This window comes from Pararge aegeria, chromosome 9 (genome assembly GCF_905163445.1).
Source record: "Pararge aegeria chromosome 9, ilParAegt1.1, whole genome shotgun sequence".
NCBI classification, from domain to species: Eukaryota; Metazoa; Arthropoda; class Insecta; order Lepidoptera; family Nymphalidae; genus Pararge; species Pararge aegeria.
This window is the reverse complement of record NC_053188.1, coordinates 16193474-16206778: the sequence shown is the minus strand read 5'-3', so window position 1 is coordinate 16206778 and position 13305 is coordinate 16193474. Positions and strand designations below refer to the sequence as shown.

Genomic DNA, 13305 nt, shown 5'->3' with positions numbered 1-13305 from the left:
ATTCCGCGGATTTGAAGTGAGATGTGCGCGGCGCATTTTCTCTTGTTTTGGACAATGCACTGCATTCGATAATGGTCGTGTGAGGTTTCTCTATGTTTTTAACTCTGTGCATTATCATCATGGAGCTTTATTTGAGCGTTTTATAAGTGGAAGCCTATGGGAAAAAGGTTGTTAGCCATCAACATTCCGCGGGTTTGAAGTGAGATATGCGCAGCGCGTTTTCACTGTTTTTGAACATAATGCACTGCATCAGTAAAGGCCGAATAAGGATTCTGTATGTTCTTAACTCTGTGCATTTTCGTCGTGGAGCTTTCTTTCAGCGTCTTATAAGTAGTAGTAATACAGGATTTGCTCGCTAGCATCTATATGCCGTCAAAGTAAAATGAGTTTATTATCACTTGTTTTTTTCTTTTTTTTTTGGCAAATTTATATCATCATAGGTACATGTTAAGTTAAGTAAATATAATTATTATACAATCAAATGCGTACTTCACATCTTATATTGGTGAGTATGTTACTATGTAATGGGGCAATTTAAAATCTACTGTACCTGATTAAGGTAAAACTTGTATTACAGGCGACAGTGGTCTCCTCAAATTGTTGACGCGATGATAGAGTTTATAATTGTGCTTGTGTGGGTTTGCGTCGCATAGGTACTCGCATATAAGTTTGCTTATACAAGATAATTATATATATATATATATATATATAAATTTGTTTTGCGTGGGTATGTGTGTGTGTATGTGTGTTGTGCGGATGTGTGTGTGTGTTTTTGAGTGGTAAATCATGTACCTCTGATTTTAAAATGTAAACGTTTTGCGAAAATCCCAAGCTGAAGAATCAAAATCTGAGCTTTAGTACAATACGAATAAGATCTATTATACTCTTTATTATACTTTAAGTATTTTGGTCCTCGAAACTTTGTTCGATTCCTCGATTGCGTGCGAGAAAATCTTGTACTAAGGGACTGGTCTGTTGTGAGAATTCGGTTGTGGCAAGTTACCACTCTGCCGACAAATATGTGCCGCTAAGCGATCCAGCGTTACGGTACTATTTCGCCTAGAAACGATTTGGGGATAGGTAAATGATTGACGGCCGATTGGCGCAGTGGGCAGCGACCCTGCTTTCTGAGTCCAAGGCCGTGGGTTCGATTCCCACAATTGGAAAATGTTTCATTGATGAACATGAATGGTTTCAGTGTCTAAGTGTTTATCTGTGTTCATCTTAGTACCCATAACACAAGCTACGCTTACTTTATACTAGATAGCGATGTGTGTATTGTCGTAGTATATTTATTATATGACGCTAATACTTCTATAGCTAAACTTCCATACTGTGAATGACTAAAAGGAGGCACAGCCAAAATTAGTGTACTTTAAATTTACCGATTTGTAAGCGGCGATAGCCCAGTGGTTAGAACCTTTCTAAGTTATGTGTGTTTTAAGTAATTAAAATATTACTTGCTTTAACGGTGAAGGAAAACATCGTGAGGAAATCTGCATGCCTGAGAGTTCTACATAATGTTCTTAAAGGTATGTGGAGTCCACCATACCTCACTGGGCCAGCGTGGTGGAATACGGCCTTAAACCCTTCTCACTGTGGGAGGAGACCCATGTCCTGCACTGCCGACAAAGACGTGCAGCTAAGCTATGTAACATTCCGGTACGATGGTTTAATATTAGGTACTGCCATACTTCCTAACAGATTTGCTTATTTTTGCATCATCTCTTACCAATAACTCAGATAGTAGACAAGGGCTAACTAGTGGTCGGGTTAAAAAAAGGTGATTTTTAATTGATTGAAACGTACATAACTCCGAAAAGAGCTGCGTGCCGGGAATAAAATCCGGTCACTCTGAAAGTGCGGCTGAACGCTTAACTGCCGAGCTAATTCGAACCTTGTATTCAAATGCTTTAATTAACATAAGCATTTACATAATTCAACAAAACGCATAGTATCAAGTTACCGCACTAATGCAATAAGTTACCCAGTAATTTGATGATGAATTTCTGTCAAGCAAAGCTATAATTTGCTAATTTGTGTGACAAATTGGTTGAAATTGGCCTGAATTTACTCGTTTTTGACTGTTCCTGGAAGCTGATTCTTTAAGGGCAAGTACCTACGTACCCGAACTCAGTCAAACTGGAACTCTTTTGTTGGTCTAGGAGTCATGTATGACTAGTGGCGGAAAAAAAGAAAAAATGAGAAAAAAATTGTGAGCTAAAAACATTCCGCGGTCGTGAAGTAAGACATGCTCGGGGCGTTTTCACTATTTTTGGATACAATGCACTGCATGCAAAATGGCTGAACGAGGGTTCTGTCTGTTCTTTATTCTGTGGTTGAATCTAATGTGTATCGAACACCTAAGGCTATAATCAATTCTTAATGTATTTAATGTGATTCTGTTGGTGGTGCAATAAACAAATAAACAAATAAAATCAGCTGCAATGCAATAACGTGCAGCGCTGGTTTTCAGTGAGCACCTGATGCAATTCAAAATTCAAAATTCATTTATTTCAAGCAGGCCTAATAAAAGCAACTAAAGGTTTTAAACCAAGAATCTCGGGGTTAATCAACCCTTTTTTTTTTTTAAATAAAGTTCAACGGTTACACACCACGATAATATTTTGGGATTTGTCGATATTTCGACCCAGTTGCATGGACTGCGGAGGTACGACGAGGTCGTCAAAATAGATTGTAACCGGTCGACGTGACACCAGGGAGAAGGCGAACCTGAGCCATAAGCAGAAGAAGAAGAACTCTTCAGTCCTGTCGTGATCACGATCCTTGAAACTGGGTCGAAATATCGACAAATCCCAAAATATTATCGTTGTATGTACCCGTTGAACTATATTTAAGAAATGCTAATATAAGAACTTTTGAGACGTTAAGTATGTCTGTATGTAGTGACTATACCATCGGTTCGGAAGCAGATTCCCCCGAGAAGAAGCCGGCAAGAAACTCAGCAGTTGCTCTGTACCAATATCATTTTACAATTTAACAATCATTGTTATATCTCTTGTGTGAGATGAAGGTAAGGTGGGCTTGCTTCCAGGCAACCTAACTGTGTTAGTGAATGATAAGGGTGAGAGCCCAAATTTTCTCCGTAACAGCCCGGGCTTTGGAACTCCAGCGTTGTCAGCTCAGTACCTTGGAAAAGACGCTAAGCCGTAGCTCCCGCATACTAACATAATTATAATAAGAGAAGCTGTGATAGCTCGAGCTAGTAAGTAAGAGCTCAACTTTACCTCTTACTTTCTAAGTTATGTGCGTTTTAAGTAATTAACAATATAACTTGCGTCGACGGTGAAGGAAAACGTCGTGTGGAAACCTGCACGCCTGAAAGTTCTTCAGAATGTTCTCATAGGTTTGTGAAGTCCACCAATCCGCACTGGGATAGCGTGGTTGACTACGTTCTTAGCCCTTTCTCATTGTGGGTTGGAGACCCGTGCTCTGTAGTGGGCCGGTAATAATATTATGAACAATAATAATGACTAATGACCACCAACCAGCATAGAGGCAGCGTGGTGGGTCTAGCCCTAAGTTCCTGAGCAATGACGCCTATCAGAAGATAACACTATAGATAGTTCACGACTGAGAATGGTGATGACCTTTTCACTATCCATTTAGGGTTAAAATAGGAGTTTTAATTCGAAAAGTAACCTTTTTAAACACTTCCAAAAGACTGTATCTATTTCAACTACGATGGCGGATTTGGGAAATGCCATTTTTGCTTGAAATAACGAAACGATGCGACAAATTTTATATTTTTTTCAATAAGTAGTTGCTATGACGTCATTCAATGACAGAAACACAATTGTGATAAAATACTTGAGGCCCCCTTCAAATAATAAATAAATATACTACGACAATACACACATCGCCACCTAGCCCCAAAGTAAGCGTAGCTTGTGTTATGGGTACTAAGATGACTGATGAATATTTTTAGGAATTATATATAAATAAATACTTAGAAAATACACACCCAGACACTGAAAAACACTTATGCTCATCACACAAACATTTTCCAGTTGTGGGAATCGAACGGCCTTGGACTCAGAAAGCAGGGTCGCTGCCCACTGCGCCAGTCGGCCGTCAAATGAAAGGACAACTATAAAAAAAGGGTTAGATTTGATTGATATATTACGAGGAAGGCATCACTCAAGAAACCGCCTCAAACTGAAACGTCTTTCATACGTAAGTAATTCAATTGAAAATAGGTTAAGTGACACAAAAGGCACAAAACGGTATTCAATAGCGGGCAAATGCGACATCAAAGTAAAAGGAACGATAACAGAGACTACAATAAAACCGACATAACATCTTAACCTGGAAACGTCACACAAAATGCTCCTCCAATTATAACCGCACAATGCGCCCTAGGTATGACTCGCTGCGACTCTTAAATTTATTATTGTTTTACATTAACATAAAACTATTTACATGAACGAACGAATGAATGACTGAATGAAAAAACTTTTATTGCTAAAAAAGAAAAGTATAACAAAACAACGTATGACAATTTGGCAACCTTATCGCTTTGCATCGCATACATTTACGCAGTGAAAAAAAGTCCGATAGCCTGGTGGTGAGGACTACAGTCTCTCGGGAGGACCGGTGTGGGGTTGCCACTTTAACACCTTGGAACCCCAACGTCCATCGGTTCTCCGAACTATGTGCCCCGCCCATTGCCACTTCAGCTTCACGACTCGTTGAGCTATGTCGGTAACTCTAGTTCTTCTGCGGATCTCCACATTTCTGATTTGATTACATAGAAATATTCCTAACATGCCTCTGTCCATCGCCTTCTTATGAGGTACATTTGTAGCCAGGAGCAATAAAATACCACCTTTAACAGGCTAACCTGTTAGGTGGTATGGCAGTTCTATTAAATCCATACCCTATTCGGTTTACACGCAACATCGTACCTGAACGCTAAATAACTTAGCGGCACGTCTTTATCGGTAGGAAAGCAACTAGCTACGGCCGAAGCCGCTTTGTAAATTCCCTTATTACTTTTGCCGGGAGATCCCGGTCTCCGATGTATAAGAATTATACTGGGTTTGAGGGCAACGGCTTATTGTGTAGCTGAGGGTTAATGATGGCACTGCAATTGGCGATCAAAGTTAAAGTCCGGACGCCTCGACATACAATGGTAAAAAGACCCTTCTAGACAGTCGTTTAAGAGACTGGTCTAGGATCAGTATCTCTTGAAATGGTTTGAGCGAATGGTTTCTCCGCGGCGTAAGCAAGTAAGGAATTGGAGCAGTATGAATGAATGAATGAATGAATACACTTTTATTGTACACGACATAAACATAACAAATTAAAAGTAAAAAATTTAACTAAAATTTGGCGGCCTTATCGCTACATAGCGATCTCTTCCAGGCAACCAAAGGCGTTAAAAACAGCTCAAGAAGAGAGGTAGGTGGTGCATTTAACTGTACTGTGTTGCAAATAAACATGCATAAACCTATATATACAAATATAATATGTACATATAACAAACTTAGAATAAAATATATAGATAGTGATACTAATTAATATATACCTAATAATTAATATCAATAATAAATAAATATATACAATATTTTATTTTAGTATTTTAGTTTAAAAAAGCTTCTACGTACCCACAAGGCCGTTCAGTGAAGACGATGTAGTCCTTATGCTCGGATTCCCTCTCCACAAACTTGACGCACGTGAAGTTTTCCCAGTGTCTCATGGCTTGCTTGAAGAGAGACTTGTGAGCTCCGCTGAAATTGCCGTCGATTTCGTATGGTATAACGCCATTGTCCCATATTCTTTCTTTTCTGTTGGTAGCAGCTCTGGTGGCACGATGACGTCTCTTCGAAAATATAAGAAATATGATTAGTTATTTTTTCTTGAACCATTGATTAAATTTTACTTCAGCATAATTTCAACTGGGAAGAAATCAAAATAGATGAAAAATTTGCAAGGGAAGGGTTTTTCTGTGACATTCTTCTGTTCATTTCTTTGGCACGCTAAACAAATATTGCATTTCTATGTTTTTGGAGTAAAGTTTCTCATGATTTGAACAAGTTTTATAAATATAATATTAGTCATCATCATCTTATCAGCCCATTACTGGTCCTCTACAGGGCACGGGTCTCCTCTCACAATGAGATGAGGTTAAGGCCTAGTGAACTACTACGCTGGCCCAGTGTGGATTGGTGGACTCCACACCCCTTTGAGAACATTATGTAGAACCCCGTTGAATCAAGTGATATTTTAATTGTAAAAAACGCACATAACTTTAAGTTAGAGGTGGCTGGGATTCGAACTCGTCCCCGGAAGTGAAGTCGAAGTCGTTCCCACTGGGCTATCACCGCTTCCGCACCGCATAATATTAGTACAATGATATAATTATGGTAATATTTTTGTAGCATTTTAAGCAAAAAATACAAACAACACTTGTAGGCTACCCAAGTCCTAGAGGAAACATTAAAACTTTAGAACCGTTGAGCCCGAGGCCTCCGGTGTCTCGGCAGACAAGACTTTACAAAAGTTTTTCAATTTGGACTTTTATAAGTTCTTCGAGTAATATATAATAGTAAGAAGTGGAATATTTTTCTTGTTGTGTCTTCACAAAACGTTAACAATACAAATAAAAATATAGAGTGAAATAAAGAAAAGGAAAAAAATAATGGAATATGATTTTTTCTGTGCCAATCTTTCAGAACGTAAGTAATTCAATTTTCAATGCGACCTAATAATATATTTTTACTTATAGTGTTTTTGCTGTTATAGTTTCAGGCTGGAGAGATGACGATCTAAGGTTTTGCCTGCCAATCACAGCAAATTACCTCAGTATGGTTATAAAATCTGCTTTCGCTGGCTTCTAAATCTTCTTCCGTGTCACGAAAAAACCAATTCTCAAAAGGGCCGGGATTATTTGTTTTGTCTTCTACGTTTAAATTTTTTGGCGGTGGTTTTACCTCGAACTTCTCTTCAAATTCATGTTCTGGCACTAATGTACCATAGTGTTTATTTCTTTTGTAATCTTTGTTCTTCTTTTGATAACGACCATTTTTTTTTCCTTTCTTAATGTCACTTGGATCTTCATCAGAATTTTGCAGCGATTGTTCTTCTTTTTTCTTTTCATTGGATATGTTTCTTAGCCTATAATAAAAAAATGATTTTATTACTTAAGTCTTCTAAAGAAAAATACAGTTACTTGAAAATTAACTATACAGTGTTCTCTTTTTTTTGCGGTAGTTTACCAATTCTAAGACGAATGTAATTTCAAAGTTCAGGTATTTATTGTGGCAATCATAACTGAGTAATTGAATGGCTGTTAAATACATATTTTTTTGTAGATCTGGTGGCCATCCGAAAGATTATAGTCAGTATAATTTGACCAAATGGTGCTTTCAAAAAGAAAGAGCACAGGTTATTATAAAAAAACCCCAATTGCCTTAGGTCTTTTAGTGCCTGGAATATATGAAGAGTTCTCTTAATTTCTTCTGGATCTCAATAATTGTTACTTGATAACATTGAGACTAACTTGAAAGTATAACGTTTAAATCAACAGAGAAACAGTAGAAACGAAACTTTTTTTTTAAATCGGTCAAATGTCGGAGTTTTGAAACACCTGAAAAAAGTATAGCAAGGAAACTAAGGACCTATTTCTTTTTTTCGGCTAAAGATGTGGTAATATACGGGCACACAGACGAACGGGTGTATGAGTACATAGACAGCAAACAAAGTAATCATATAACGGGGTTTATTTTTCCATTTGTTATTTCTAGACCTTCTGTCTTTTCCATTATAAATATACAATATTTGTATATTAAAATACGAATAACAACAATATATTATATTTATAATGGAAAAGACAGAAGGTCTTGAAATAACAAGTTTCTTCTCTTTCAGATCAATCAGCCGATTTCCATTAAAAGTGTCTGCAGTCATAACACACAAGTACGTTTAAACTTCGTACGACGCTTACTGGCGAAGTAAATTGAATTAATGCACTATTCATCCAGATCTGCATACTTTTCGCGTGCATTCATTAGCCTTATTAAAACCTTTGTGAGCACTAGAAGTTGCTGCATCGAACTTTGCCAGCTGAACTTTCCAGTTGTTTATATAAAGATGTATTTTATGGACAACTAGAATAGATTTTACTTTTATTATTCGTCCCACAGAACTCAGTTTTGCCCGACCGATTTTAGCCAGGGTGGTCGATTACCAAACAGATTTCCCAACTACGCAGGAGATATTATAGTGCACAAGTTTGTGTCCAAACACAGGTACACTTTCTATTTCCTCGGTCTCATAGTCCGATGAGGCGGGAGATCACGATCGGCCCAACCCGAGGATCCACGGATATCTTGTCCAGTGATTAGCAACCAAACAGGTTCACCATTAGACCAACCGAGAGATTTTTCATTATCTCTATACTATAGCTATAAAGGCGTTTGTGCTTGAAATGATGGCTTTGATATTGTAGGATCTTAAAATTCCCTTATAGCACATTTCATCAAAATCCGTAGCCATTCGAGCATGAAGAACGAAGAGGTTATAAAAGAGCTTTAAATTAATCTCATAGAAGCGGTGCATTTTACGATCCATAAACTATCTCTATGCTAAATCACTTCAATCAGTTGCGTGATCGAAGAACACTTTCGCTTTTATAATATTAGTACTAGTAATTGTATATTTAGTTACAGCTTTTGTAAACTTTTACTCAAAGTACTTAAAGTGAAAACAGAAGTAATCTAATATTGCAACAGTCATGGTGAAGGAAATAAAATATTAAGACAACCAAAAGAATAAAAAAGCGCTATCTAGCCTTTCTCGGACCGATTCATAGCAGTTTCAAGTACTCATAGTTTCGAAATGGATGCAATTAGGTATTTACGAGTATATATATTATTCATAAAAATACTCATCAGTCATTTTAGTACCCATAACATAAGTTACACTTACTGTGTAGCTTGACGGAAATGTGTTATGTCGAAGTATATTCATTTATTTATTGGCATTGACTTAAAAATGTTACAGTTTAGTTTGTATTCGGGACGAACTTGGAAGTGGACAAAATCTTCCGGAGTGTTGGATAGAAGAAAGCTTCGTTGCACCGTGTGGTCCGTGTGTGGTGATGTCTTTAAGTCGCGGATTATAGTAAATTAAGTAAGGTTTAGAAAATGCAGTGCAATAAAATGAGGTCGTTGACCTTACCGTCTACCGTTTCCATGTCTTCGTCTTCTCCGTCGCCTATGACTAAATGTATTTCCTATTAAACTTTGTAAGCTCTCTGTAGGTTTCAGCAACTCATTGGCTTCATACATTTTGTTGTAAAGTTCTTGACTTGTATTATTTATCAATTCTTTCCGTAACATTTCATTATCTTCATCTCTTTCATTCACAGGTAAAACTCCATTGGTAGGAGCAGGAGCGACAGTCATGTTTTCAAGGAGCTCTTTAAATTTCAAGTTATTATTAAAATCACCTGTTATTTCTCTACTGTTACTTTGAATTTTATTTGTGACTTCATCTGTTTTGTGTGAAAAGTTTGACTGTTGAATTTGTGGATAAAATTCATCTAGATTTAAAATATTATCACTTGAAATATTAACTACTAAAACTCCATCTTGTTCTAAACTCTCTGACTCAGTTAAGTTATCTGTTATATTAGTTTCGTTAAAATCTGTTGATTTTTGATTTTGATTATAAAAGTTAATAGCGTCTAAATCTTCCTCTAGTGGTATCCTACCATGTTTCATCAGAAAAGGTTTGTCTAGACCAGGCGGTATTACCTGAAAATAATCAATAATATGAAGTTTTCACAGACAGTAAAACAACAAAGCAGCAATCAAGTTGATATTTTTGTTTAAATATTGTAACGCAAATGTTTTGTCTAAATTATTTTATAAATACTAAATGGATGGCAGATCCAAATTTGATCTCTGAAAGTACGTTTATTATCATTAGGACTTGACTGTTGTCGTTTTCTAATAGCCCAAGTACAATAAATTAATATTAATTAGTTACTACCTTACTTAGTTACTATACTGTCACCTTACTTGTCATCATTAATTTTCTTAACTTACTTTTGATATTATAGAAGCTTCATTGTACTTCTTCGGTTTTTCTTGAGAGAGTGACATCGGTTGTTTCGTTCTCTTTCTTAGTATATCAGTTAGGCCTTCCTCTTCAACTTGCAGTCCTTCTAACAATACTTCTTTCTTAAGTCTCTCCACCTCTTCTTGCAGTGACTTATTAATCTTAGAGGGTGAGGGAGCAGTCTTGACGGGCTTATGATAATCTACGTCTGGTATTGCGATGTCACCTTGAAAGTTTTCTGTAACCAAGACAAACGTTATTGTTAATATAATGAGTCAGTATTAAGAAAACCCCTGCCTAAAAGTAAAGAAAAGTTTTCGAATTCCGTTTGGATTTGATAAAAATGTCCATCATAAGGAACCTGTAGTCCTGAGAGTTCTCCATAATATTCTCAAGCCGTTAATTGGTTGATGACGATGAAAGTAAAGACATGGAGTAGCCCAAGATATGTGAAAATACCAGCCATGTTTTTTTTAACATCAGCTGCATAACCATTTTAGCTGGATTACAAAAATATGAACCGGCTTCGTAAAACATTTAAAAGCAAGAAACTAAATTTATTTCTTGCTTTTTAGTGGTTTTCGAAGACTGCTCTTTATTTTTAAAATAATTTTTTCACGCTTTTAGTAGGTAGGTGTTCAATTACATCTTAGTTATAACAGCCAAATATGAACTGGTCATAACCTTCTACAAAATATGACCTGAACTAGTTAATGGTAGAGGAGTTCTCCCGGCACCTCACCATTAGGTTCATTATTGTGACAAGCATAACCTTTTTACCAGAATCGCAGTACAACTATTGTAACTCTTATTGTATAGTTTCGGTGGCCACCTTGGTCTTCAACATCAGTTTGGCATGACTACATAGTAGCCTTTGAAAGGAAAATGCCCAAGTTACATTAAAAATACTCTACTCGCTATAGATGCGGTTATAATATTTGAAATTTCCTCGATTTTTCCAGGATGCCTCCAATAGATCTTCTGTAAATTAAACTGGGCTATGACACACCAAACGCAAAAAAAAAAACGCCCCAATTGGCGCCTAGCTTGTTTTATAGGTAATGAATATTTTTATTAATAATATAAATAAACACTTATAATAAACATAATAGAAACATCCAGAACTGTAAACATTCATGTTTATCACACAAAGATTTTACAATAGTGGGAATCGAATGAAAATTACAATGTGTTATTCTGTATTATTAGGTAATTTCAAAGCTGCTTTATCAGCTATATAATATTTAAAAATAAGCATTATTAAGATTTATTCGCTGTCCGTAAGACCGATGTCTTAAAATCACACTCATTAGAAATTACATTGTTAGCTTGCTATGAGTAATAATAAGATTCTTAGAATAATGGATTATGAATCTTCAAAATTATCAATATCGTCATATTCACAGGGTTTTACTTCTCTGGAGGCTTACGGGATAAATTAAACAGTTGATTTCAGACCTTTATGGGCTTCAAGATAATGTTGACTCAAATAATACAGATAATTAAATAATTATTTTGAAAGGTTTTGTTTTTGCCGAACTTTATTGAAGCCATAGAGCTTTTATAACGTTTGGCAATCCGCCGTTCAATATTTTATGTTTATTTGAGACTTCTTGTTTCCCGCGACTTCGTTCTCTGCCCCTGAATTAGCACTATGCAAAAAAATATGTCTCTCACTTTCTCCGTGATCAACAAGAAGAATCTATTCCACCGGAATCGAAAATATTTTGGAATTATTATATTAGTTTAGATTGAGTCTGTAATTTAAGAGACGAGATAAATGACAAAGGCAGCTAATACTCAGAGATTCAATGGAACATGGTGATAGGTTATGCGAGTGTAGGTCAGCATCAAGCGTTAAACGTCGAGTGCTTCGTGGAATAATTATTTCTGCCGGTTGTCGGCATTTGCCATTTTTTTATTTGAGGTAGAAATGTTAAACTCTCCTTCACGTTTAGGACGCAGTTTGTGAAAAAGTTTTCACATTAGCACTAATTTGTTCTCGAGTTGCTGGAATAACCAGAATGTTTAAAGGGTTAAAATTAAACTAATGTATAAAGTGCCGATTCTGTTATAGAAAAATCTATAAATTAACTAAATAAACATGACTAAAGGTAGGCCTTAAGACATGTTTTTTGAGATTATATTATGAAAATGAAGCTTAATTAGCTATACTCCGCGAACCGCAGGAGAATCTGTATGGTGTAATTTATAATTTCTTCAATCCACACCAAAAAGATCTTCGGTAATGTACCCTCTACGCACGTTTCGCTCCGAAACCGGAGCATCCTCAGAAGATGTTGACTTTACAATGAATAATTGTTAAGAATTTAACTGTTTAATTGTTAATTGTTAAGAATTTAACAATTATTCATTTCAAAGACAACATCTCATCAAGTAACGCCTGCTTCTATCCAATATTTTGAGTTTATATAAAATGAATCACAGAATTGGCATCAATGTCTATCTCTTCAGAGATAGTTGTGTTCGTAATTGTGGTAGTGAACATTATCTAATAACCTGCCTGGTTATTAGATAATGTTCACTAACGTCCGATCGATTTTTTTTTCAATGATATCGTGCGCTGTTTTATATGTTGAATGCTGCCGGCTAATATATAAGTACCCTGTACATATAGACTTAATATAATATTCATCTTCATCGTCATCACGTCAATCCATTACCGACCAAAAACAAAGAGCAGGTCTCCTCCCACAATGAGTAGGGGTTAAGGCCGTAGTCCACCACGCTGGCCCAGTGCGGATTGGTGGACTCCACACACCTTTCAGAACATTATGTAGAACTCTGGGCATGCAGGTTTCCTCACGATGTGTTCTTTCCTTTGAAGCAAGTGATATTTTAAATACTTAAAGCACACATAACTTAGAAAAGGGTGCGCGCGGGGATTCGAACTCGGCCCCCCGAAAGTGATGTTGAGCTCCTACACAATGCGCTATCACCGCTTAAAAAATAATACCAAGCAAATAATTAGTCCCTTATTTTTGGGACCGCATATACACGCAACACTGGATGCTCCATCACTGCCAAGTAGTGTTGCCCAAATTCAGTCTTGGTCTTGCAGTCTTGGTCTTGTTCTTGCGTTTTTGCAAGACCAAGACCAAGAACAAGACCGCGTATTTTTAGCAAGACCAAGACCAAGACTGACCGTGCAAGACTTGAGCAAGAACAAGACATAGCCTGCAAGACTCTTGCGTC

At 36.6% G+C, this 13305-nt stretch overlaps 1 protein-coding gene across 2 annotated transcripts in view; it reads right to left on the bottom strand.

Moving 5' to 3' along the window:
- LOC120626339 (bone morphogenetic protein 1) overlaps positions 1-13305 on the bottom strand; it is a 99709-nt gene that overhangs the window by 41438 nt on the left and 44966 nt on the right. Inside the window, exons 3-6 of one of the 2 annotated variants that reach the window (XM_039893833.1) lie at positions 10077-10327; positions 9205-9782; positions 6825-7140; positions 5631-5845 (exon numbers count right to left, since the gene is read on the bottom strand). In XM_039893833.1, the coding sequence (XP_039749767.1) occupies positions 5631-5845; positions 6825-7140; positions 9205-9782; positions 10077-10327 (1360 nt within the window). The remainder of the gene's footprint in view (positions 1-5630; positions 5846-6824; positions 7141-9204; positions 9783-10076; positions 10328-13305) is intronic. The other variant, XM_039893834.1, reaches the window with a different exon arrangement.